Raw genomic sequence first — 25,456 nt, 5'->3', positions numbered from 1 at the left:
CAAGTGAAGTCGGTCACCTGGTGGTGAAGGACAGTAAAACAGAGAAGGGGAGGGAGGGAGGAGAGGGAAGTCCTCCCTCCCCGCCGCCGCTCTTGCTCGTGGGGCAAGAAATCCCCCCTCGGAACCCTTTTCAGCTTAGCCTACCAAAGCGACTCCGTCCCGACAGACTTCTTTCTTTCTTTCTTTCTTTCTTTCTTTCTTTTCTTTCTTTCTTTCTTTCTTTCTTTCTTTCTTTCTTTCTTTCTTTCTTTCTTCTCTTTCTCTCTCTCTCTCTCTCTCTCTCTCTCTCTCTCTCTCTCTCTCCTCCTCCTCCTCCTCCTCCTCCTTCCTCCTCTTCCTCCCTCCTCCTCCTCCTCCTCCCCCTTCCTTCTTCTTCTCCTCTTCCTTCACCTCCTCCTCCGCCCCCCCACCCCTTCGCTGTTTCTCTCTCTCCCTCCCTCCCGCTCCAGCGGTTGGGCTGCTTATCCTAGGGAAAGGGGGAAAAAAAAAAAGCAATCCAGAATCCCTTCTTCGGCTCGAAAAGAGACCCTGCAGGACTTGGATCCGTGTCGCTCCGGCCGGGACGCCGCCGCTGCCTTAAGCTGACAGGGGAGGAGGCTCCGACACCTTGCGCCCGGGGTGCCCAGACGCTCGCGCTCTTCAGCAGGAGGAGACGGTCGGAGGCTGGCGGTTTTGCTGCATTGATGCCGTCCAGGGAAGACCGGGGAGCTGCACCGCCTTTTGCCTTCGGAGGCAGCGATTGGCCGTTTGCTGAAGCTTCCCTCGCCCTGAGCCTGCCCGGCGTGCTTTCGCCGCCTTCTGCTGGCTCGCCTAGTCCTGCCCTCCGCCCCTTTGCCTCGCTCCAGGACAGGATCCCCGGCTCGTGGGCAGGAAAGATCACCTGTCGCTTTTAATCGGGAAGGGAGATCTAAGCAGGCGCGGGGGAGGGGACGGAAAGGAACGGACCGAGGGGCTGCCGGAGGGGATCTAGGATTGCTCTGCCAACCTCCGCCGATATCTGGGACTGTGGAAGCGACGGAGGCGATTCCCGGGCAATGAAATCCAGCCGAGCAGCTGGGATTTAGAGGAGACGGCGGAGTTTGGGCTGGAAACAGAGAGCCTAGAATAGATGTGTGATTATTATTCGAGATTCGGGTCCCCCCCAGCGAGCAATTGGCACAACTTCGAGAGGGGGTTTTCCGCCGCCGCCGCCGCTCTGCTCGCGCCTCCCGCCTTTGCTCGCCCTCTCGCCGCCGGGTCCTTCAGTTTCGGTTTATGGACCGCTCACCCCATCTGGATATTGAAGAGCTCAAGGTACGTGCTCTTGCTCCGGGGCCGGGCAGGGAAACGGGCGGCTGGGTCACGCTTGGTCGGCTTTTGCCTCCTCTCGGTTCGGTTCCCCTTTGGTTTCTTGGCCCAACGGAGTTGGAGGCGCTTTTCTGGAGCGGGGGAATTGGGATGGCGGCGGGCATAAAGGCGGGGAAGGCGCCGGAGCCTGGAGGCGCGCCTGCTCAGGCCACCGATCCCCAACGGGGAAAGCAGGAGGAAGAGAAGGCGGGGGAGGGAGGGGGAAAGATGGGGTGGTGGTGGTGGTGGTGGGAGGAAGGAGAGACCGTCAAGAGAGCGCTGGGGGACGGGCTCCATACCGGCGCCCCTCTTTCCTCGCCGGCTGCGCGGGCAATAGGCGCGATCCTAAAGGGGCTCGGGAATTCAACGCCCTCAGCACTTCGGACAGCGCCTCGGGCTCCGAACGCGGGAACTGCGGAACGGGCGACGAGGTGGCTTCTCTCTCTGGGTTGGACTCCGAGGCGGCTGCTTTTTATCCCCGCTCCACCCTCCCCCCCGCTTCGCGACGGAACTCCCCTCCTCCCGCTCGCTGTCCCCTTGCCTGGCGGTTTGAAAACCGCGCAGCGCCTCGGATCTCTCCACAGGGGGAAAAAGGCATTCTTCCGGGGATGAAGCGGCGACCGGGGTCGTTTCTTCCCGTCCCGAAGGGTGGATCTCGGGGTTGCCCTCCGCCGATCGCTTCCTTCCGAAAGTCAGTCTTTCTTCCTCCCAAGCGATCGCACGCAAGGCCGTTGAGAAGATCCAGCGGGCATTTAAGCCCTGGGATCTTCTCGAGACGCCGCGATGCCGTTCGGGACCAAGGGAAGGGCAGGTCAAACTTTGAACGGAGATCGCGGAGTGAAGATTTTTCTTTTTCGTTTTTTAAAAGTGTCCCCATCAGATTTTTCCTTCTTTTAGGTTCCGTCTTAAGGAGCAAGGGGGGAAAGCTTAGAGCATGCGCGGGGGGAAGCTGCTGCTGCCTTCCCTTATTTTAGAACATCTTCCCTCCATCAAACGGAGCGGGTTTGAGGAGCGAAGCAAGCAAGAAGGGAAGTCAAGGGAACGTGCTGCAGAAATGGCAGTGGGGGAGGAGGAAGGGAGTTAGGATAAGGGAGTCAGAAAAGGAGCAGGAGATGAACAGAAAGTTGAGGAGGCAAATAAATATAAGGGGTCAGATGAGAAACATAAGAAGGGTAAAAACTCAGAAGGGGGAGGGAAGTAAAAAGGGAGGAAAAGACTCAGAGCTCCACTGGGATTCAAATAATCTTTATCAAGACAAATGGTTGAAAATGGCTTGGTCTGACATCTTGAGGATTCTAAAACCTTTGTGAAAGAATAATCATCTTACTTTCTTGATTTCTTCATTTTCTGTTTCCCCCGTTCTTTGTTTCCCTAAAGTTAAGTTGGAATTTTAAGTCTGAGTGGATCATACCCAAATGGTATGTTTCCTTGTTTTAATATTAAGGTGTCCTCACGTCAACTTTTGTAGGCTGATCTGTGCACATGTCTTCAGTAGCCAACCTCAAACAGTTTGCTGGAGCCTCAAACCATGTATCAATGATATCTGTAATCATTTAAAAAATTGTACATCCCCTGCTTGAATACAGAGACTCGGTATATTTTGTTTTAAAATCTGGAGGATGGGTTCTTAAAGTAAGGGTGCAGAATTCCCACCCTGGAAAGGACAGCTTTTGGGAGACCATTTTTCTTTTTTGACAGATTCCTCATGAAGTTTGATGCTTAAAGTTCAGTGTAAGGATGGTGCTTTTAGCTGGAAATACCACCCTCATTGTGGAACAGATTCCTATATGGAAATCTCAAAGTAGGCTATGTCTCACCGGCACTTTCCCTATGTAGCAGACACTTTTTCTAAAGAGCATAGGTGAACAGAGAGATGTTCCCATTAATCTTCTGGTGAGCAACTCTGCAATTAAGGCCAGGATTGCAGATGTTTTAGTGGGCGACCTTGAGATCAGCAGCTGGGATGAAAGGGACTCCTGGTGTTCTTCTTTGCTTTGGGTGCTTTCATCAGCATTTGCTAAGGTGAACTTTATCCTTGCAGAAAAGAGGAGAATGGGGGGAAATCTGGCACTTATCTTGAAATTAAAGATATCTTCATTTCATCTTTCAGGCAGGATCATCCTGCTTATGTTGTTGTACTAATGTGAGGGATCTGCTCTGTGCGTGTCCACAGAATTGCTGCCTGTCCAAAGGCCAGAAGGAAATAACACTGGTACAGGTTAGAACAATGGACCAGTTGGTTTCCAACTGCTTTTAATAATGACATGCTACTTTTTGATCAGAGAGTCCTTGCCCAAAGTACATTTTCCAGAGATGGACATTATGCAAGGATTTTGTTTTAGTATATCATGAGTACACTTTTGTACCTTGAAACTGTTTCCTGCATACTAGCAATCACCCATAGAGGATGCTGTGGTGTATCTATGATACTTTTCTTTATTTAACCATGGTAAAACACATATTTTGTAAGTTTTCTTCACATCTCTGAAACCAATCTTTAAGGCTGCAATTCTGTATCTCCTTATATTGGCGTGAGCTTCACTAAAGGCAGTGAAAATTATTTTCAAATAGATGGTCAGGGCTATATTGTAAGCTGGATTAAAAATGCAAGAAATTAGTTCAAGCCACAGAAGACAAAATGTGCATATGCTATCTTTCTACTACTGGGTTAACATTCCAAGAGTGATATCAACTTTTTTACTATTATTTTACTATTAAACCCTGTTACTGTCCAAATTATTCAGTCAAGGGATTGTTTGGTATCTAAATAGTAATCACCACAATGTATGTAAGGTTTCAGCTGTGTGGCTGGAACAAGACACCTGGAAGGTGCTCTCAGTTGGAGAAAGTAAACCTAATGCCCCCAGTGATATTTCCTTTCACTAGCAACTTTTTAAATTGTTTCTTATTTCTTTCTTTAGTTATTTTTTCTTTCGAAACAGTAAATATACAAAGGACGCATATATAAACAATCTGAAAAATTCAAAGAAACAGAAATAGTTAAAATGCCAACAGCAACAAGAAATGTCTACAGAAACAAGTAATGATATCAAAATACCTGAGATGAAAATATGATTGGTAAGATGAGGGAAATGCTAGCATTAGTTTTGTATGAATTCTTTTTCTTTATTATGTGAGCAACTGGTGCAGTAACAAACTTTGCCTGCAGAAGTTCAGCTCTGACTTTTTTAAGATAAAACTGGAAATTCAAATTGATAAAGACGTTGTGATATTCAGTGGCCCACTACAAGTAAACTTATTACATTTCTGTGGTGCCCTGATAGATTCAATCCAACCATATACTAGATCCATGCTTTCCAATTTTAAAACAAAAATTGATGCATTGCACAGCATACTTTGCTATTGAAGTGTATCCTATGTCTTACATGCTTATAAGCAGGAAAAAATGATGTTGGATTGGAGCAGAATTCTCATTTCTTCACATGGATTAGAGAAATGATGTACAGTTTTATACTTCTTTGAGGCTCTGGGTTAGTTTTTGTAATACACATTTATTGGCTCTATTTTTTAAAGACATAATAAAGAATAGTGCTAGATCAGACAGAAGTTCCATCACATCCAAAGTAAATTAGATGGCTCCAAGCCCACAGGTAAATGAGTAACATTTATTGTATGGACACCTGTAACTGATAATACTTGGTGATTAGTCTTCAGAGCTCTGTCTCCTAATTACCACAGGTAAACATGCTATATATAGGTAGTAAGTCTATCCTGATCTTCTTGTAAAGCTATTCCAGCCAATAGTCATCATCATCATCTTCAACATAGGTTGGAGGAGCAAATCCTCCAACTGTACTCTACAGATAATTTTTTTCTATCTCTTCTGAATCAACAGTTTAATTCAGTGACACATCCCACTCCAGTGATATGGGAGTAGAAGAACATAATCTCTTTAGCCACCTTTTAATTTAGCCATATAATTGTTTTATAGATCTATATTTTACTTCCTCTCACCACCAGTACTATCTAAATAATCTTTTGTCTGTTATGAAAGGCACTTCAACTTCCAAATGCAAATAAACCAGGGTGTTCTCAAATGGAATTATATAGCGGGGCATCTTATTTTAAGCCTCTTTCTTCATTAGTGCTAATATGGAAACTGACTTTTTCATTGCCTCTATATAGCTGTCACCTTTTTCAGTAGGAGGGTGATTTTCTCCTCCCTTTCTTAAAGTTCGCCCTGTTAGTGGTGCCTTCATCAATATTATCTACTTTATTATCATTACTCAACATTACCATATTATTGGTAACATTACTCCATTGTGCCTCACTTGGACGTTCATTTGCATGAAATTTCATTAGCCCTGCTGTTTCCCCACTCTGACAAAAGGTGAAGCAGACGTGCTCAATTGATCCAATTGCTACATTTGGCCCAGTTTTATTGACATAGATCCAGTATCTTTTCTCCAGAGCAACAGTATTCTATCTGGAAATGCCAGAGATTGAATTTGAAATCTTTATGAAAAGTCAGTGCTATACCACTGAACTACTTTCTCTCCCATTAAAGGATATTCCTTTGGGGACTCTTCTCATTGATTTGATGTCATCTACAAATAAGAGTACCGCTGAAACATTGTTTCCTTCCAGCATCTGTACTGAAATGGAGCCGACTCAGCGGAGTAGTACCAAAGTACCTTTTTTAATTTTAAAAAAATGCTTTAAACCTGTCTCGCCACAAAAAATGCAAAGTACCTTGTTTTGAAAAACTACCTGAGCTATAAAATGTCAATAACAAGGGCTCTCTAAGTACATCTACAGAGAATGTCATCATGTTTATTTGTTTATGTATTAATTGTGCCTGTTTAGCAGCAAACAGTTCTCAAGCTATGTAATCTGCGCCTATAAATAAAAATGTACTCTGAGACCTGGCCATATGTATAGATGCTCTGTGTCATTGGGTATATCAACATATCCCCCAGCATTTCTGCTAGAGGTGGCAACAAAATAGCATACTGTATGTAAGGACAGAGAGGGACTTACAGCAGTCAGGTTCAAAGATGGCTTCTTACCTGTTTTCAAATTGGAACCATAATTCCAGGGGCCTACAGTTGGTAAAATCATGGAATAAATTGAAAACAAAGCAAAACTAGGCAAAAAGAAGGAAAAGAAAGCATTCTCTCTCACTCCCTTTTGCAAACACAAACCTATTTTCTGTCCTAGTAACAATGGGCAAGCATTTGTAAAGTGGCAGACTGCCCGCTTTTTAACCTTCTCCCTCTCCTGAGGATTGGTCATCATGGTGGGATAAATACATCACCCTTCCAAATTTTGTTCTTTGATTTTCTATTCCAGGGAAAAGCAGTGAGGGATCCTGGAGGTGGTTTTGCTTCCCCTGAGAAGCAAAAAGTGTAATGAAAGCAGGAGAGCAAGCATATTACTGTCTCTCCTTTTAAGAAAAGAAGCAATGGGATAGAATTGATTTTTTGACGATTATTGCTCCCTTCAATAGCAAAATCAAGATGGACCTCGCAAGGGAAATGAAAGGGATGCATCAGCATACTCAAGAGAGTCTTAAAATTTGCTGAAGAGTATAAGCAACCCTTACTAAAAATCCTTTAAAAATAACATTCTGAAATCAAAGCCTAAACTAACCAATGAGTGCTTAATATATTTAAGGAATAGAGTCGGGTGGGAGAAAAAAACTTTAGAAAACTGGATAATAATTATCTTATGCCCTACTGTTTGTGGTCAGAAAGAGAACAATTTACTTATTAACCCTTAATAATAAATGTGTTTCTGGTGACATTTGCAAATGGAAAGTATGTTGTTGCAAATTGCACTTGCTTATCAAACCCTCATTTTATGCACAACATGAAAAGAGAAATAACTAAAGTTAGCTTTCCTCTCAACTGTGAATCTCTCAAAGAGCACTTTCATTTTTCATTTCCTGCAATCAATGATCTCACGCTATATGAACATCTGTGTTCCATATTCAATGCTTTAATGAACATTTTTTTCCAGAATACTTGTTCCTTCTGTGAAAAAGTTGGTTTCCTCTGGATCTGCACTTAAAGGAAGGGTCACAAGCATTAGATTTGTTAGAAGTCATTATTATTATAGTCATCGTCTTCATCAGGATTTACCCAATAAGGGTAAAGAATACTTAAGGAGGGTTGTCTTATATCAAGAATTACAAAATGTACTAGACATAAACTTAGCTTCAGTCAAAAATCCATACTTTGGTTTTCTCCTAATTTTATTTTAGTTATTATTACTTTTAAATTTGCTATTGAAAAAATTCTGGCAAGTCCCCTAGTGTCCTGCAAATAAGTATCTGCTGCCTTTCCTCATATAGAGAATAGTGTGGCCAAGAAATGTGAGGGGAAAAACTCTTTTAAATTATTATTTGAAGCTGATGGAAAGAAAGACAGTGCAACTGACTTGCCATCTAATTTTCTAGGTAGTTTGGCAATAAGACTCTACATTGGCTCAAACCAGATTTTTATTTGCAAGCTTACAGCTTACGTTAAGCCCATTTCCCAAGTCCATTTAAAAGTTTGAGATTCATTAAGCACTTAGCTAAGAGAAGGGATGAATAATGCTCACTGCTGAGTGCCTCTCTGGCTGTGTGCTGCAATATTTTCAAAAATTCTGGGCACATTGGAAAGGTCAGTTGAGACAAACTTGGAAACTAAACAAGGGGAGATGCTCCCCCTTTGATAGTCTTTATACAGATTTGTGATGAAGCAGATCAGAACTGAAATGAGCAATGAGAAAAAATATCCATCCAGATTTAGGGTTCTGTTTTTCTTTTCTTTTTTAGTTTGAACCTCTAATTCATACATACCATGTAGGTAAGCATGTATTTATGTGTGCATGTGTGTAAAATGTGTGTTTGTGTGTATATAGGATATAGATATTGTGTAGTTTTATTTTTTTTTAACCTCACTGGATATTGGAAATAAGTCATGTAAAGGTGTCTATCCATTTAGGTAAACTTTGCAAACTGAAGAGAACAAGGTTTGGGGCGGGGGCGGGAAGCCTGGCAAAGAAAACTCAAGCTAAAAAAAATTGAGCTAGATTCAATTTGGGCTCTGGAAAAAAACCAGCTTAGAAAATGTCCCACAATGCGACATTACAAGATAGCAGTGTGAAAGCAGATTGGAACATGGCTGATTGTTTGATTAAAATTTCCATTCTCTCTGGTCAGGTTTCCTGGGGCAAAGCAAATGCAAACTTCCTGTGTTTCCCATTAAACACATACACACACAGAGATGCGACATAAGAATAGAAGGAACACAACACTTTTTTTAATGGACAGAACAAACTGGCCTCTCCCTATGGTCATTAATGGTAAATCACTTGGAAAGAATTCCAGAAGCCATACTGGGCAGGCTTTCTCTACCTCTTTTTATTCACACAGATCTGTTGGTTTGTTTCAAAGCACACTGGTGTTAAGATTAAGCAAGGCTGCAACTCAGTACTCAAGGTTGCAAATGACAAAATATTCACGATATCATTAAAGCATTACATGTTGTGACTTACATATGTGATTCAATCAATCAATTTTATTTATGGCCGAAAGACTTCAAAGCAAGTTACAAATATAACCTGAATTTAGCATAAATAACACAGTTCAAATAATTTTTAGTGTATTATATAATAGACATATTCCCAACTCATTCATCCATGTACTATTAAATGTCCCATGTCTATTTGATGCTTTGAAACTTTCAGTTGGGCAAAATGTTGCCTTAAGAGAGCAAAACATTGTCAACAAAGGTACCTCAAATGGGATAACGTACAAAATGCCAGCCCAAGGAAATGAAATTTGGGATTGTTATTTTTTTGCTGCTTCAGTGCTGCTGCTGTGCTGCCGTTGTCAGTCACATTCAAAAGATTCTCATTTTCTTTAACAGCTTCCCAACTTCCTTGCCACTTTCTCACTAGCAAAAGAAGAAAGTGAATGGAGAAACGGCTTAGTCCCCTACGCTTGTACCATACCTCTCATCCACATGCTTCCTCACTCCTTCAGCCATCTAGCAGCAGCAGTCAGTTACACACCTGATGGGAAGAGAAGGAAAGGAAAGTGAAAGGAAGGGAGGGGAAGGGAAGGGAAGGGAAATTTCTGATGCTCACAGTCAGCTTTCCATTGGGCAAGCCGACAGGAATTTGGAAGTCATTCCTACTTTCACTGATATATTTTTTTTGCCTGCCTGTGGTCACTCTGTTTCTCTGTTTAGGTAAGGAAACGTCTCTGAAACTGTGACCTAACAGGTCACAGGTTATTTAATTTGTAAGATTATTTAGTTTGTTACTAAAAGTTTTGTTTTTATAGCTAGTTTTAAAAATCTGGCGGTTGCTACTGTTAACTTAGGATGTTCATCTGCAAGTAAAAATTTTATATACACAGAAGTACTCTTGCAGGTTTGGATTTTAAAATAGGTCAGGTACTTCCTGCCAAAGTCTCTTACAAAATCCATAATATAATAAAATATGATTTACCATTTCAGGATCATTACCAGGATATAATCTTTGAGAAATGGGAAGTATTTAGAATCTTCCATACAGCATATTTGGTCTGACTTTTGAAAAGACTATTCTGTACAGTATTTGCTTAAATATCAAATATTTATGGAGTTGAAAAATATATCTGTAGTTAATTTCAAAAGTTACAGGTGAACACAATGCTTTGGCTTTAGCCAATTCCTGTAATAAATTATTCCATAGTTTTCAATGATATAATGAAATGTTGGCATACCCCTGCAGAATAAATAATCAGGATCAATGTCAATTTGGCTAATCTTTTGAGTTACCTGTTTAAACTACATATCTATGAAGGATTCATTTGAGATTTCCTGAAACAATCCTTTCTTGTTTTTTTAAAAAATAACATATATTTGCAACCAAAACTTAATAGTGCTTAACTAAACCTGTGATATCATATCCCAGTTCCCAGAGAATAACAGAATTTGGAACACAACTTGAGCATATGTGTGTCTCAAATCTATAAAGGGGATATATATTATCGTAATAGTGGAATCTGTGTAATGATATCATTACCCATGTATCCTAATTTTGGTATCATTGTGATATGCCAACTTGGAATCATTAGCAGGAATTCACATTTGTTTTAATGTTGAGTATCATGATATACCAATTTCTATCAAATAAACGAAAATCTCAAAAACCTACCATTTGCCCCTCCCCCCATCCGCATGGAGATAAATTCAGTAACAAATTCAATGAAGTGGACATTTGATTAGAAGATTTTACTCCTTACAGTACAGTAGTACACAATTTTGTTTCTAAAATTTATGGGATTATTGAGATATGCTCAACTTTGGTTGGTTGATATGTATATTATGATAGTACTTTTTTCAAGAGGATGTAAAACATCAGGGCATAATAAATTTGTATAATCCTGAACATATTTGTACACATGGAAATATACTTGCATAAAATAATTCTATAGTTTGAAATAGATGGGGGACACATAATGATTTGATTCTAAAAGAGACACCAAATAAGCTTTCATATTTTAACTATGTTAATTTAATTGCTGCTACACGTACAAATACTAAATATATTGCTATAGATTTATAATATTTTCTTTAAAACATTTGATGCTTGGAATAGCTTGATTTCCGCTTTTTCCCATTCATAATCATTTAAATATTTCTTAGAAGTTTAGAAATTTATGGCATGCAGAGCACCTTATTGAATTCCACCTATCTCTGTGTTAATAGGTCATGCAAATAGATTAAAAACACAAAGACACAAAACTTCATAGCCTTTTATGAACTATGTACACACTTAGTAACTATTTTCTTGTTGCTTATTATATTATTGATACATTCAGATTTATGCAGGGGTGGGGTTCTACCAATTCGCACCTATTCGCTAGAACTGGTTGTTAACATTCTAAGCAGTTCGGAGAACCGGTTGTTAGAAGAAATTACAGGCCTAATCCTGTAAGGAAGGCAGGAAGGAAACATTCTGGTGTTGCTTACAGAAACTGCCTCTCTGTTAACCCTTATTACATTCTCGGCAGGACTAGACTTCCTGTCTCTGGAACTTCTCTGGAGTTTTTTTTTACTCCTTTGCTGGTACTTTGCTTGTGTGGAGTGACCATTCAAAGTTACAATGGCACTGAAAAAAGTGACATGACTATTTTTCACACTTACGACTGTTGCAGCGTCCCCACAGTCACGAGAGGCCAGGCAAGGAGATGCATGCCTAGATGTGAGTGATATTGAGTTGGCCACACCCAGCCACATGACCACCAAGCCACGTCCACCCAGTCACATGACCACCAAGCAACACCCACCAACTAAGCCACGCCCACAGAACCAGTTGTTAAAAAATTTGAATCCCACCCCTGGATTTATGTCTTGCCTTTCAAAAATATTATATTATCAAAATATGTGAAGTGTCATATATGATGCCTAAACTAATGTAAAATATTGTATTACAGCATGGTAGCATTGAAAAAACTGGCCAACTTAAAAAAACTTGTTTTCAGTCAGAAATACAATGGAATGAGCTTTTCACTGGGTGGGCTGCTTTGGGCACAATGATATCATCAAAATGAGTTGGCAAGGCTTTCTATGGGTTTATTTTAAGCCAAGGCTCAGAAAAATCACTGTCAAGACTATTTTGAATTATGAAAGCTAAACTGGGATTTCCCCTCATTGTTTTCCCCCCAATGAAAAGGGATAGAAGTGCAAACTGCATGTGTGATTTCTAAGACTCTGGAACATGCATAAATGGTTTTGGGAGGTTGGGACTCTCAAGTCACAGGCTATTCACAGATTGCCCATCATAATGCTTCTGAAATTGCAAGTCCAGGGCACTATAATTGATAAGATTTCTTCCTTGATGGTAACCACATAGACATCTTAAATGGCACATTGCAGATGCTTACAAGTAGTTTTCCAAGTTCTCCTGGCCTTCAAGTAGAATAAATGGTTGATTTCAAGGCAGTTACCTACATAAGAACCATATGAGCTCATAAAGAATGATGCACTTATCATCTCAACTGCTGCCTCTAGGGACTTCAAGAATAATAATCATCTTCCTTTGATAAATCTAAGAAAATAACCACTGCTGGTAACATTGCTTCGTATGATAAAGCAGGTCAAAGCTAGCAGCCTTATAGAAACAGATAGAGCTATGCAGCCCCTACATCTGGAAACCGCTCTGACTGGAAATACTGCAGAGAAAAAGACTAGCATGATTTTAACAAGGCATCGAAAAAGAGTTCTGGGGCCTTGGATTTCTATGCATATTAGAGGAGGCCAGCATTCCATTCTTATCAGCACCAATAAAAAATAAAATAAAATGAAATCATTGTATCAACACTTGAAATGAAAGAAAAAAAAGTTATTTAACAAGTTTTAATACTTTGGGGTAACTTTTGGTCCAATTTTCAATATCCAGATGAAATAAGGTTACATAGTTAAGAATAGTATATTACAAAACTAGCTACAGATGGAGAGTTTTGAACACTCGTCTGGCACATAGTAGATTGATGGTATTTGAGAAGTACAGCATATGGCATAAGGAATGTTAAATGAGGAAATTACAAAAAGCTGATTCAGCACTTTTCTTTAGTCTTGCCAAACCTACTTCAAAACCAAGTACTCCTGAAAAATCTACTTCACAGTTTCAGATCATTAAGTATATACTGTATATGTAGAATTAGTTCTTTCAGTCGAACTGAGCAAGCCAAGTCGAGATTTGGTGTGCCATGTAGGAGGGTGTTTTTTGTTTTTTTTTGCTGGAAAAAATAAGTAGGTGGTTTTATTTCAGTAACTTGTTCGTCATTCCATAATACAGAATACAACTCAGTAGCAACTGACATATTTTTAGCACTATGCATGCAGCATTTATTCATAGCTGGCTTTGGAGTCAGGAGAGTGTTGTGTGGTTGCAACTATCTGCCTAGTTTGATAGACAAACAGCTCTTCTTTCTTTTGTCCTCCTTTTGCATGCGTCCCAACTCTTGTCATTTTCACAAAACTTGTCATCATCAGTGTTGGATAAAAGACAATTAACCTTTGCAGTTCACCTCCTGCATATTTAATCTCCAAACTCTTCCTAATTAAAGGTCATACAGGAATAAAGTAACACCAGGGATATTTTTCTTCTTGTTTTGGATCAAGAGATGGCATAATACCGATAAAAGAAACAGATCCTAAATCCCAAATATTAGACCAAAATCCCCTCCACACTCATCTGGATGCAAATCTCTGCTCATAGTGAGCCAACCTTCATAGTCAACCAGTGAAGGATTCAAGATCCAGCCATGCAAGTTCATTCTGAGAGTTAGACATGAATACATTTTGAGGAAAGAAAGACTTCATCAGCTCTCTCCAGAGAACAAAGGAAGCCAAAAGGAAAGTTTTTATTTTTAGAATTCTGATTCAAAATTGTTTCCAATTTCTTGAAAGTTTTATTCTCACGTGAAAAAGGTTTCTCCTGTTTTAGAAACAATTTTAGAATTTCTTTAGGCTGAATGAAGATTTGGCAGGTTTTTTTTTTTTAAAGGTTCTTTTAATTCTTTAAAATGTATGTAGAAATAATTCTACATATATATTTATGAAACTCTGAAGTAGATTTTTCAGAAGTACTTGGTTTTGAAGTACTTGATTCTTTGAACTTATTGTGGCAAAGCTGCCGGAGGATATTTGTGGTTGTTTTTCTATTGTGTACCTACCTATCATTCTATAATCAGAATAACTGCATAAGGCTCATGATCTAAAAAATCACCAGGCAAGGAGTTCTGTTGGTTGTTTTCCGACAACTTACAAGAGGATGGGTTATATACAAAAGCTGCAGATCACTGAAGAAGTTATTGTTCAAAGAAAGAAAAGATAATCACACAGAAAAAAAATCACAGCCCATCTGTGAGAACAAATTCACCAAATGTTCTTCCTCTTTGGACTAACCCTACCCCCCAGTTTTTCTCCATCACTTGGAATGAAAATGGAAAATATATACAGAAATGTGCAGCCTTCCATTATTCTTCTGAATTACATTCTTTTTTTAAATGGATCTCAAATATGGGTTAGTCTGCTGTGTATTGCTCCTAAGTGATGGAATGCAGATAGCAGTATGTTGCTTTGAAAGATAATTTACAGATTAGAGAGAGATCTTAGCTTGTACAGAATAGCTTGAGCATGTCTGAGGTAAAACTGGACTTTGGTTAAACTTATGGCATACTGTGCCCAAAGTGACTGGTGACTATATCCCTTCACTTGAAATTATAGCGATATGTTAAAGAGTAGAATTGAAGGCAATGAGATAAATGTTAGTGGTTAAGGAAACTGAATAAAAAAAGTGTAAAGGGTGTGAGATGTAGAAAAAGGTTGTAAAGAGTTGAAAAATTGTAAGGCTGTAAGAGTCACTGCAGAAATATTACAAAACAAATGAAGTTTGTTTATGGATGGCTAGATATGTTGTTGATGATGATGATGATGATTAATTAAATTCATACACCATTCATATGGATGATTGTGTGTGATGTTGCATCTGTGCCTGATGATTAAAAGAAAGCCATTGCTGTTCACCTTTAAGAGGAAATTAATAGCAAGAATGAATACAGAAAGTTAGTTTGTTAAGTATGCCTAGGAATCATAAACTCTGATTGAATATAAGAGGTAATAATGAGCAAAACCTGGAAAGGATCACTGCATTTTTTATGCTGGACAGAAGTGTGCAATCCAGATTGCACTTCAGTAGTCTTCAGTAGATCATTAAGAAATATAGAAATGTGTGCATATAAATGTATGGAATATTTAGCGAGGAAGCAATTCTTCCTTGATTGATTAATATGTATTAATAAATATATGAGGAATATTTGTGATTGCATTAGAGTGTGTTGACTGGGAACATGAATGAACATGAGCTTTTGCATGGAGATGATGCCATGTTGCTAACTGAAAATTCAATTAATTTTCAGTGAATCTTGGAAGGAATTGTATGATGTACAAAGAAGTATACATTTAAAAATTAATGAATCAAAGACCAATATATTTGTATTTAACAGAAAGAATGGAAAGAGATGATTGCACAATGTGAATAAATGGTGAAAACTAGAGAAAAAAAGATGCATTTGGTATTTGGTAGATAGGGATTTTATTAAAAGTGAAAGGAGAAAATTTAAGATTAAAATATTGACCCAAAGATGGTGGGTAGCATGTGGACTGTTGTAGAAATGATTATTTTTAAAAAAGAGGGGGGCTAAGAGTGTGTTTCTGTTTTCTATTTTAGGGGACTGAGAATTGATGTCAGGAGAACAAAGTTGAATATACAAGGAATAGGGTTCTAAAGTCATATGATAAAACAAAAAGACATAGGGTCAAAATCAGATACTAATTAAGGATTGAATGCAAAAATGATAGACAAGTATAAACAAATTATTTTGATTTGTATATAAAAATAGAACAATAAGAATGAAATTGTAAAACACATTTATGAAAGAGGAAAATGGGTCAAGGAAGGAGGCAACGATCATTTGTTGGAGCGAGTTCATGAGATCACGAAAAAGAAAAAAATTATAAGATTCTATGTGGATATAATATAAGCAAGACTGGTTTGCAAAATTAGAAAGGTGTGGATAGGAATAGTTAATGGTGCTGGTGAAAATACAAGTAACTGTGTATCAATGAAGAGCAAAAAAACATGTACACATATATAGATCTACCATAGCCTTCTCTTTCAGAATAAGCAATGTAATGAGTATACTTACCAGAGTAAGGATGAGTAAACTAAAGAAAACAAAAGCCTGGAATAACAGGGTAGGATTGGGGGCAGCAGGAGTAAAACTATACCAATGAACAAACTTTAGATATAGATCTGTCTGTTATTCAGTTTTAAGTCAGAGTCTCTGCCTTATACCAGAAATGCTTAAAATTCTATAGTATTGAAAACACATTAGCTATACAGGATACTTTGTTTTTTCATAAGGTTACAGAATAAGCTATGTCTGTGTATAAATCCTCCTTTTTTCCCTAGAAAAACCTGCTTTCAGGATATAAGTTGGATGGGATAAAAGGATAATGCAAATAAATACAATGCCCACAGTATTAGAATATTTCATTATTAAGCATTTGTAGTTACTCTGACTAAGCACTTCAATTCTATATGCTTTTGAGCTGAAAATGTTTCAATATTTGAAGGTCTGCTTAAAAAGAAAATCCTTCTAAGTTGCACTGATTCGTGGCCTTTTATATATACCATACCATAGCCATATTCTCAAGAGATGTCACATTCTGCAGAAATTGTGATATTTAAATGATTTAAATAAAAAAGGGAAGAGAGGAGAAAAGCAATTTCAGTATATTCAAAGGCCCAATTAGGAAATGGTTATCCCAAGCATCCACAACTCTTAGAATATAAAGCTTTAAGAGATTCAGCTAAATTTCATGGCCTTTTCATGGATCATTAAGACTAGCCTGGAACTCAAATGCTAGCCTAATCCCCTTTCAGTGTGGAACTTTCATATATTGTATCATTTTCTGCTTCTTTAATTGACTTCCTAGAGGTTCATTTCCAGGTGTCTAGTCTTGAGCATAACAGAGTAGACATGGCTGTATTTTGTGCATATTGCATATGAAGAGACAATGATATAAGACTTCTTGGTTTTTTGTTTAGATAATGTATATAGCTTTCCATCTCACTGAAGTGACACTGGAGAGTATGCAAATATTTTAAACACCTAGCAATTAAAACAGTAATCCATGATACTTGGGGTAAATGATATCTGTCAGGTATCAATGAATAAATGAAGGTATTTATGAAGGAAATGAAATTTCCTGACAGAACAATTAATCAGTGGAACAACTTGCCTCAAGAAGCTGTGGGTGCTCCAAAACTGGAGGTTTTTAAGAAGAAATTGTACAGCGATTTGTCTGAAGTGGCGTAAGGTTTCCTGCTTCAGCGGGGAGTTGGGCTAGAAGAACTCTAAGATGCCTTCCAACTCTGTTATACTTTTCAATTCTAAAATCCTGTGCACAACTGTAGAGACTAAGTAAGGAGAATGGCCTTGAAGAGAGAGGGAAGATCCATTACCAAGATATCAAACAAAAAAATAGGGCTTAAGCCATGCAAACATGGAATTTTTCTAAAAGCAGGCACCCCACTAATGAAGCTAAAAGAAGAAGGAAAGAAAGCATATCCAGACTTACAAGGTTCTGTTATTATAGCCATTCTAATAAAACTGGCATTAGGTTTAAGAGGTGTCTGTTTGTTGATATGGTCTTCCTTCAGGGTTGCCATCAACAGATCTCACGTAATCTGGTTTGTAGACAATTATTTTATTATACAAATAATTAAATATAATTTTATTATATACATATAATTATATAAAGTTAACCATTATATGCTTACATTGTAATTATATAATGGGTAACATGCCACATTACCTTCTTGTGGTTTAGCACCTAGTAAACTGCCAAGGCCCGATTGGTTCCTGTTTTCACCCTCTTCTGGCTACCTATTTGCTCAAAAGAATGAAATGGAGATGGATTTAGTTCATTTTTCTTTTCAAATTTCAACAATTTTGATTATTTTAGTCATCTCTATTACAAATTTGTCTTATATCCACTTACTGTTTGGATATATCTATATCTATATCTATATCTATATCTATATCTATATCTATATCTATATCTATATCTATCTATCTATCTATCTATCTATCTATCTATCTATCTATCTATCTATCTATCTATCTATCTATATCTATATCTATATCTATATCTATCTATCTATCTATCTATCTATCATATCTATATCTATCTATCTATATCTATATCTATCATATCTATCTATCTATATATATATATATATATTTCTATAAGTTTTGTACTTACATGTATAGCCTTCGGCTTTGTTCGGGTATTTTCCCACGTCATTGTAATTGACGTGTCAATGACGTAATTGTAATTGACATGTCAATGATTGTCAATGACGTGGGAAAATACTCCTAACAAAAAGGCCATACATATATATATATATATATATATATATATATATATATATATATAGATAGATAGATAGATAGATAGATAGATAGATATAGATATATATATAGATATATAGATATAGATATATAGATATATAGATATATAGATATAGATATAGATATAGATATAGATATAGATATAGATATAGATATAGATATAGATAGATAGATAGATAGATATAGATATAGATATATATATATGAGATAATAATTGACAGTCTGGTGGAATCATCTCTTCTATTCATGCTTTCAGGTCTTTTTTCAATCTCTATGGCTTCTCTGATAATTCTGTAGCTGAGGTTTTCTATAGTCAATTATTTGGAAGCCTGCACTCACAAACAAAAAAATCTCCACACCACAAGCCAGGCAAACACTGATACCTCCAGCTCAAACACATTCCAACCAGGCACCCAGATGAAACCTAGCTTCCTAATAAATGATAGCCGTCCATTTACTCGGAGCCAAGCTGCACTAAAAGCCTCCAATACAGGAAACACAATGTTGTCAGCCAATCAAGACAAAAAAAGCTACAAAACACACCAATCAAACAGAACACAGCAAACTCCAAGACCAATAAACACAGACCAAGACTCCCAACCAATCAGGATGAAGAAAAAACCATTCCAGCACAGCATAGGCTAGCACCAAATTTAAAACAGAAACAGCTGTGAAAGTATGACTCACAGACGAACACAATACAGAAGCCTGATGATGGCAGATGAGATTCTGCAAAAACGTTGCTACAACTTTAAAAGCACAACTATAATGATGTGGGAAAATACCAGAACAAAGCTGAATACCATATATATGTTTTCGTAGATTTTCACGGGTACAGGTATGTAGGTCTAGGTGTGTTCGGGTCTTTTCCCATGTAAGATTAAGAGTATCTTGGCGACGTTTCGGCGAGGTCCCACTCACCATCCTCAGGCTGGTGCTTTCGGCTTCATGCCAGTGCAAGCAGTGTGTGATCGGAGCTGCCGTCTCTCTATAAATACTGTTGGTGGGGGCTGGTGTGCTGGGCTGGTTGGCTGCGCTGCTGCTTCTTGATTGGTTGATGGAGTTGATGTTGGTATAATGGGCTGTGTGATGGCCTTGTGAGTTTTGTTGTGGAGATATCCTGGATCTTGTGCTGTAATCTCCTGGGTTGTTTGTTTTGTAGTGATCTTTTTTCCATTAGCCTCTAGTGTTTTAACGTCTTGGGTAATGGGTTGTGTGATGGGCTTGTGTGTTCTTTTGTTGTGGTATCCTGGGTCCTGTGTTGTAATCTCCTGGGTCCTTTGTATTTTGATCTCTTTTCCATTAGCCTCCTGTGTAGTAACAGCTTGGGTAATGGGTTGTGTGATGACCTTGTGAGACTTATTGCTGTGGTATCCTTGGTCTTGTGCTGTGATATCCTGGGTCATTTGCTGTGTTGCAACTTCTTGAGTTCTTGTGGTTTAATTTCCTGAGTTTTCTGATGTGATATCCTGAGCGGGTGGCTGTGATGTAGCATTCTGGGTTTTAGTCTGGCTTCGAGTTTGGGGTCTGGGTCTGTGTTCTAGGCATGTGTCAGCTTGTTTGGTTTTGGGGTCAGGGGGTGCGACAGCTGGCAAAGCAGCCGTGGTCTGTTTCAAAATCTGTACACAATTACTCAAATGTTACACCATTTTTTATTTATGAGAGATATGTTTCAAACAAGAAAGCATGCCCCAAAAAGTTGATAGAAAGAGCCTTGCCGTTTATGCAAAACCTATTTATATGTTTTTTAAAAAAATGATATTAGGAAATTTAATTTAAAATATTGTTTCTTGTAAAGCTTCTTTCAACGAGTATGCACTTTCAGGAAAGTTGCTTGCAAAAGCTCTGTGTATTAATAAAATTTGCAAACAAGAATAGGAATTTTTAAAATAAGTGAAAAGAATTTCAACTGGTCTAAAATGCAGGAGCCTGACTGATAATGGATGTTACTAAGCATTCTAAGCTTTCTCATGTAACATCCCAGTTTCAAAACTTACACTGATGATCAGTTATTTCCCTGATACAGTTCAAGGTGTTGGTGCTCACTCATAAAATCCTATATCATTTTGAACCTGGATATCTTTGATACCAGCTACTTCCTTAGGTTTCTGTCCATTGAATACAACCTGAAAGTCTGGTCTCCCTTTAGATAGCTTTTTTTAAAGAGAACACCATCTTTAGCAATCCAGGGATGAGACTTATAAATTGTGGTTCCCTAGATTGCACTAGCTTGTTTCTTGTTAAAGTCATTCCAAAGAGCTGGAATTCAGAATTGTTGTGAAGAGGGAAGCCCCCCCCCCCACAGATTATGTATCGACATTTGTTATTCCTTCAGCATGCAGTTCATTCTTATTTTAATGTAAGTTTTTCATCTTGTTATTCTTTTGTTATTTTGATGTACTGTTTTTAATCCTCTTAGCAGAAAGAGTTTTGTAAGCCTCTTTGAATCTTTGCAGACTAGTGTGGCATATAAGCACTTTTTTTCCCTTCCATTTAATCATATCCAATTCTCAGAAATCGCATGGACAAGTCCTGTCAGTTTTTTTAGCAAGCTTTTTCAGAAGTGATTTGCTTTTTCCTCCTTCCTAGGACTGAAAGAAATTGACCAACTTTAACCACTGCACAAACTGGCTCACCAATAAAAATCAGCACTAGTAAGTAAGTGAATGGAGTATTGCTGCTGGACAGGCAATCCTCAATTTACAGCCATTCGCTTAGTGACCATCTTAATGATCAATGATACTAAAAAAAGTTACTTATAATAGATCCTTGCACTTATGATTGTCAGAGTGTCCATGGGCCACATAATCAGAATTTGGCTACCTGGCAACAAGAATGTATTTACAATGGTTGCAGTATCTTGGGATCATTTGCAACTTTCCCAGTTGATTTCCAATGTCAATGGTGAAAGCCAGATTTGCTTAACAACCAGAGCAAAAAAGGTAATAAAATCAGGTATGTCTCACTTTACAACAACCTCACTTAGTAGTGAAAGTTCTAGTCACAAATGTGGTTGTAAATTGAGGACTACTGTACTAATACAGTAAACAAAACAAACCTGGCTGCAGCACATCTCTCAATTCACATCATGCAATGCATTTATAGATTTTTGTGGTGCCATTAGCAATAAAGAGTTCTAATCCTCTACTGATACAGAGCAATGGAGCAAGATAACATCTGAATATCCTTAGGGGAGCTATTTCAGCAGGACCATCTATCAGGAAAGCTAATTTATAACATGGGTGCCCTCTTCTTGGAGATCAAGACAGTGAAGGTCTGATGATGATCCTTCTCAGTGACAACCTCCAGATCACCAAATAACTTGCTTATCCACTGAGTTTTAGTGGGCTCCCTATCTCAGCTCTCACTTTAGGGGGGTAATTAAAGCAGTTATGGGTTGTGTTTTTGTTATGTGTTGTTTTCATTTACAACATTTGTATTGGGTGTTTTAATAGGTTGGTTCAGGAGAGTTTGATTGTACACCATTGTTATTTTGAACTGCCTTGAGTCTTTGGAGTGGGCCGTGGGCAAATATTTGTATGCATAATAAACAAATTATAGTAGGTACATCTGATGCTCAAAGTCAGATTTTCATATTTACTCCTTTTCTTCCACTGTGTTGCCACTTAGGTCCTGAATTGTTAGGCTGAAGCTAAAGCCATCATAGATAGTAGCTGGATATGCATGATAGTATAAATTAGGATGGTTGGTTCATAAAACAAATTTATCATGATTTTTTCCCAGGGGAAAAAATATAATTTGTCAAAATTAAATCTCCTTTAGCACAAGCATGCATATAATTTATACCCATGTTGAAATGTCTATGTTCAAATATCTCATACAAAAATATGTATATTTTGGAAGGAATAGCATCCAGAAATTCTACACTGGGTACATTTTCTTCAATCCTTAGAAGAGTTTAGGAGCTGTAAAATTCTATTTTGATATAAAGAGCAAAAGGGTGGTTAAAACTTTGATTATAGAAAGTTACAAATGAACTTAGGCTCAAGATAAATGAACAATAAGAGTTTAAAATTAATTATAAAAATGCTTCCTCTGAGAAACTTTTGATTTGAATTCTTTCAAAATTAATATACTAAGTTAAGACTTCAGAAGTAGTCATTAGGGGAAACTAGAAAGAACTAAAGATTATAATTGAAGGAGAACACTCAAGCTCAACAATATAAAATGAAGCAAAATATTTGCTAATATCTAAAGGGTATTTTCGAACAATGGTTTCAAATTTTAATAGTGTCTGCCTCTATACATTGACTATGTTTAAAAGCTATGAAAGAGGAAGAGTTATACCTGACAATTTGAGACTGATTTCAAAATGGACTTAAAAAGCTATAAGCTATAAGAAAGATGGAAAAAGATGTTACATGAACAGACAAAAGAAACTGGCTGACGTTTTAATGCTTAAAAGGGAAATACAAATGACAAGCCAAGAGAGTGATATGGATATTTTTTCCTATATTAGATGTATTTAAAAAGGCGTTTTGTAAGAAAAAAGAAATGAAAAAAACAACAGCAAATTCCACAGCATTATTTGATTGGAATAAATATCAAGACTGTTAAAAGTAAAATAAAGGAATACAAAGTTGTTTGTTTCATCAAGGTTAAAATGTATATGATATTATCTCTGGTAACCCTTAAAGGACTGTTGCTGACATCAGTATTGAAATGACAAGGCTTTATAGATTAATTTATAGATAAAAGATGGGATATGGGAAGAAGAGATTATTTGTTGTATTTCAAGACTAGGTGATATGTTACGAAAATTATTTACACTTGTGATGAAGGTAGAGTCACTTTGTTTTATTTCTTTTTTCTTCTTTAATATACTTTATTTTTATTTGTTTTATTTTTATTTTATTTTTAGTCTTTTTTTGTATTAGTATTTATTACTGTAATTTAAATTTTTAATAAAATAAAGATTTAAAATAGAGATTTAAAATAAAGATTTATAAAATAGTCAAAATGTGAAACTGATTTTAAGTGCAGAGTTGATATGAGGAATTTAATATTTTCAGTGTCATATTAAAGTGATACTACAGTTTAATTTGCAGGAATCTACATACACATCACTGCCTTTCATTTATAGTTGAAGTAGCACCAATTTGTATAGCTCATTGTATTACAGAACGGAATCAAAACCATATGTAAATGAGCACTGCGTTTTTATAAAAATGCATGGTTCCACCATGAAACTGTCATCCTACTATACAAATTATCTCTATTTGGATACAGTTCACTTTAACTCAGCTTGAAAAGTATAAAAATATGAATGTTATGAATTGCTAGCACACATTTCAGAATACAAATGAAATATGCTAAAAAATCAATAGGAGTACCGTTTCTTTATTCTTTTCACTTTTCCATTGAACATTTGAAATGAATAAAGTAACCATTTTATTTACATGTTCAACTATCTCAGTTATAATCACAAAAAATGACTGCAGAATCCATACATTTTCATTTTAAAGACATTTGATGGACAATGTTACAGGCCCTCAATGGATATCAGCACCTAATCAAACTTGGAAGATCTTGAGAGAGCACGGTCAGATCTGGTTGATATTTAGTTGAGGGACTTGGTTTACTTTAATTGAGAGACTTGATTTACTTACTTATTAGATTAAATTAGGAAGTGAAAAAAGACCCAAAATATTTCAGAAAAAGTAATCATACATCATTTTTGTAATATATGTAATCAATTTATTAAAGTCTACTTATTTAGCACAGATACCTGTTTTCTTTTTCATATTTAAGGTCTATTTTGAACTGCCTTGAGTCTTTGGAGTGGGCCATAGGCAAATATTTGTATGCATAAGTAAACAAATGATAGTAGGTACATCTGATGCTCAAAGTCAGATTTTCATACCTACTCCTTTTCTTCCACTGTGTTGCCACTTAGGTCCTGAATTGTTAGGCTGAAGCTAAAGCCATCCTAGATAGTAGTTGGATATATATCCTACTATCCTAGATAGTAGTTGGATATATACCCAAAATATTTCAGAAAAAGTAATCACACATCATTTTTGTAGTCTAATAATAAGAAAAAATAGAATAATACAGGTTTACAGCTTATGGTTATTCATAGAAATAATGGAAGGTTGTAAATATATTATCTGAGAAAGAGGGAAAGTTGACAGAGTTGATGTACAGCAGTTTTCAATCAAGAAAGCAAGGTTTTCATAGATACAGAATAATCAGATTTTTTTTACAGAATCTATATTAGGAATCATAAGATGTGCATAGCCATATTATTCTATGGGGTTTGAATCATCTACCAGGAGCCATCTACCAGGAATTGAACTCATGGATCATTGAACTTAAGATAACAGTATGTAGTGGATTAACTATCCAGATCCCAGCAATTATTGTATTGAAGGAAGAAATATACAGAATCTTTCAGAGTTGTATATACAGTTCGTGTTGCCTTAAACTGTCACAATGTTGCAGATAGCAAAATCACTCTCCTCCCCCCCTCAAAAAAAATAGGGGAAAAAAAGAATGCCGAAATAGGAGTCATGTAAAGAAATAGGAGTCATGTAAAACTCCATACACAGGACATGCCGTAATGATATAATTCAACGTGTGTGTGTGTGTGTGTGTGTGTGTGTGTGTGAGCATGTAGCAAAGGTAAATTGTATCACATTGTCATGGACTGGAAAAGTTAGATATATGTGCCTTAGTCATTTACTAGTAAGTATGTTAAAAGGAGATTTTTGTTACATCTGATTCTCTTTTCCCCCCACAAAATTATTGAATAAATTGTTAAAAACATTAGACGTGGTGTCATTGTCCTGACAATCCTGTTTGTCATACATGTTATGGCATAAGGTACATGTTTTATATAGATATATACATTTATACAACATTTTCTATTTCTATTCATCCGTTCTGCCCACCCTCCTATCTTTTGGTTCTAGATCAGGGGTGGGCAAACTACGGCCCGCGGGCCACATCCGGCCCGTTGGTCTGTCCAATGCGGCCCGTCCCTGAAAAAATCGCTGCCATTGGTCTGTCCAATCCGCCCGCCCCTGAAAAAAAATCGCTGGGCGTGGCGTATTGCCCTGTGCCGCGTGGCCCCCAAAGCTGCAAAACAGTGCGGAGCGATCTAGGGGTAGGAAAGAA

At 37.5% G+C, this 25,456-nt stretch overlaps 1 protein-coding gene across 1 annotated transcript in view; it reads left to right on the top strand.

The window, feature by feature from the left end:
• Positions 1 to 624: 624 nt before the first annotated feature.
• The window catches only part of SGCZ (sarcoglycan zeta), a 573,073-nt gene continuing 548,241 nt past the window's right edge, over positions 625 to 25,456 (top strand). Inside the window, exon 1 of the mRNA XM_026667086.2 lies at positions 625 to 1,293. Within this exon, the coding sequence (XP_026522871.2) occupies positions 1,255 to 1,293 (39 nt within the window). The 5' untranslated portion in view covers positions 625 to 1,254. The remainder of the gene's footprint in view (positions 1,294 to 25,456) is intronic.

The sequence above is a fragment of the Notechis scutatus genome, chromosome 4 (genome assembly GCF_049901735.1).
Source record: "Notechis scutatus isolate UNSWTSFEM ecotype Mainland chromosome 4, rNotScu1.2, whole genome shotgun sequence".
NCBI classification, from domain to species: domain Eukaryota; kingdom Metazoa; phylum Chordata; class Lepidosauria; order Squamata; family Elapidae; genus Notechis; species Notechis scutatus.
The sequence above is the reverse complement of the archived record's forward strand: the minus strand, read 5'-3'. Positions and strand labels throughout refer to the sequence as shown.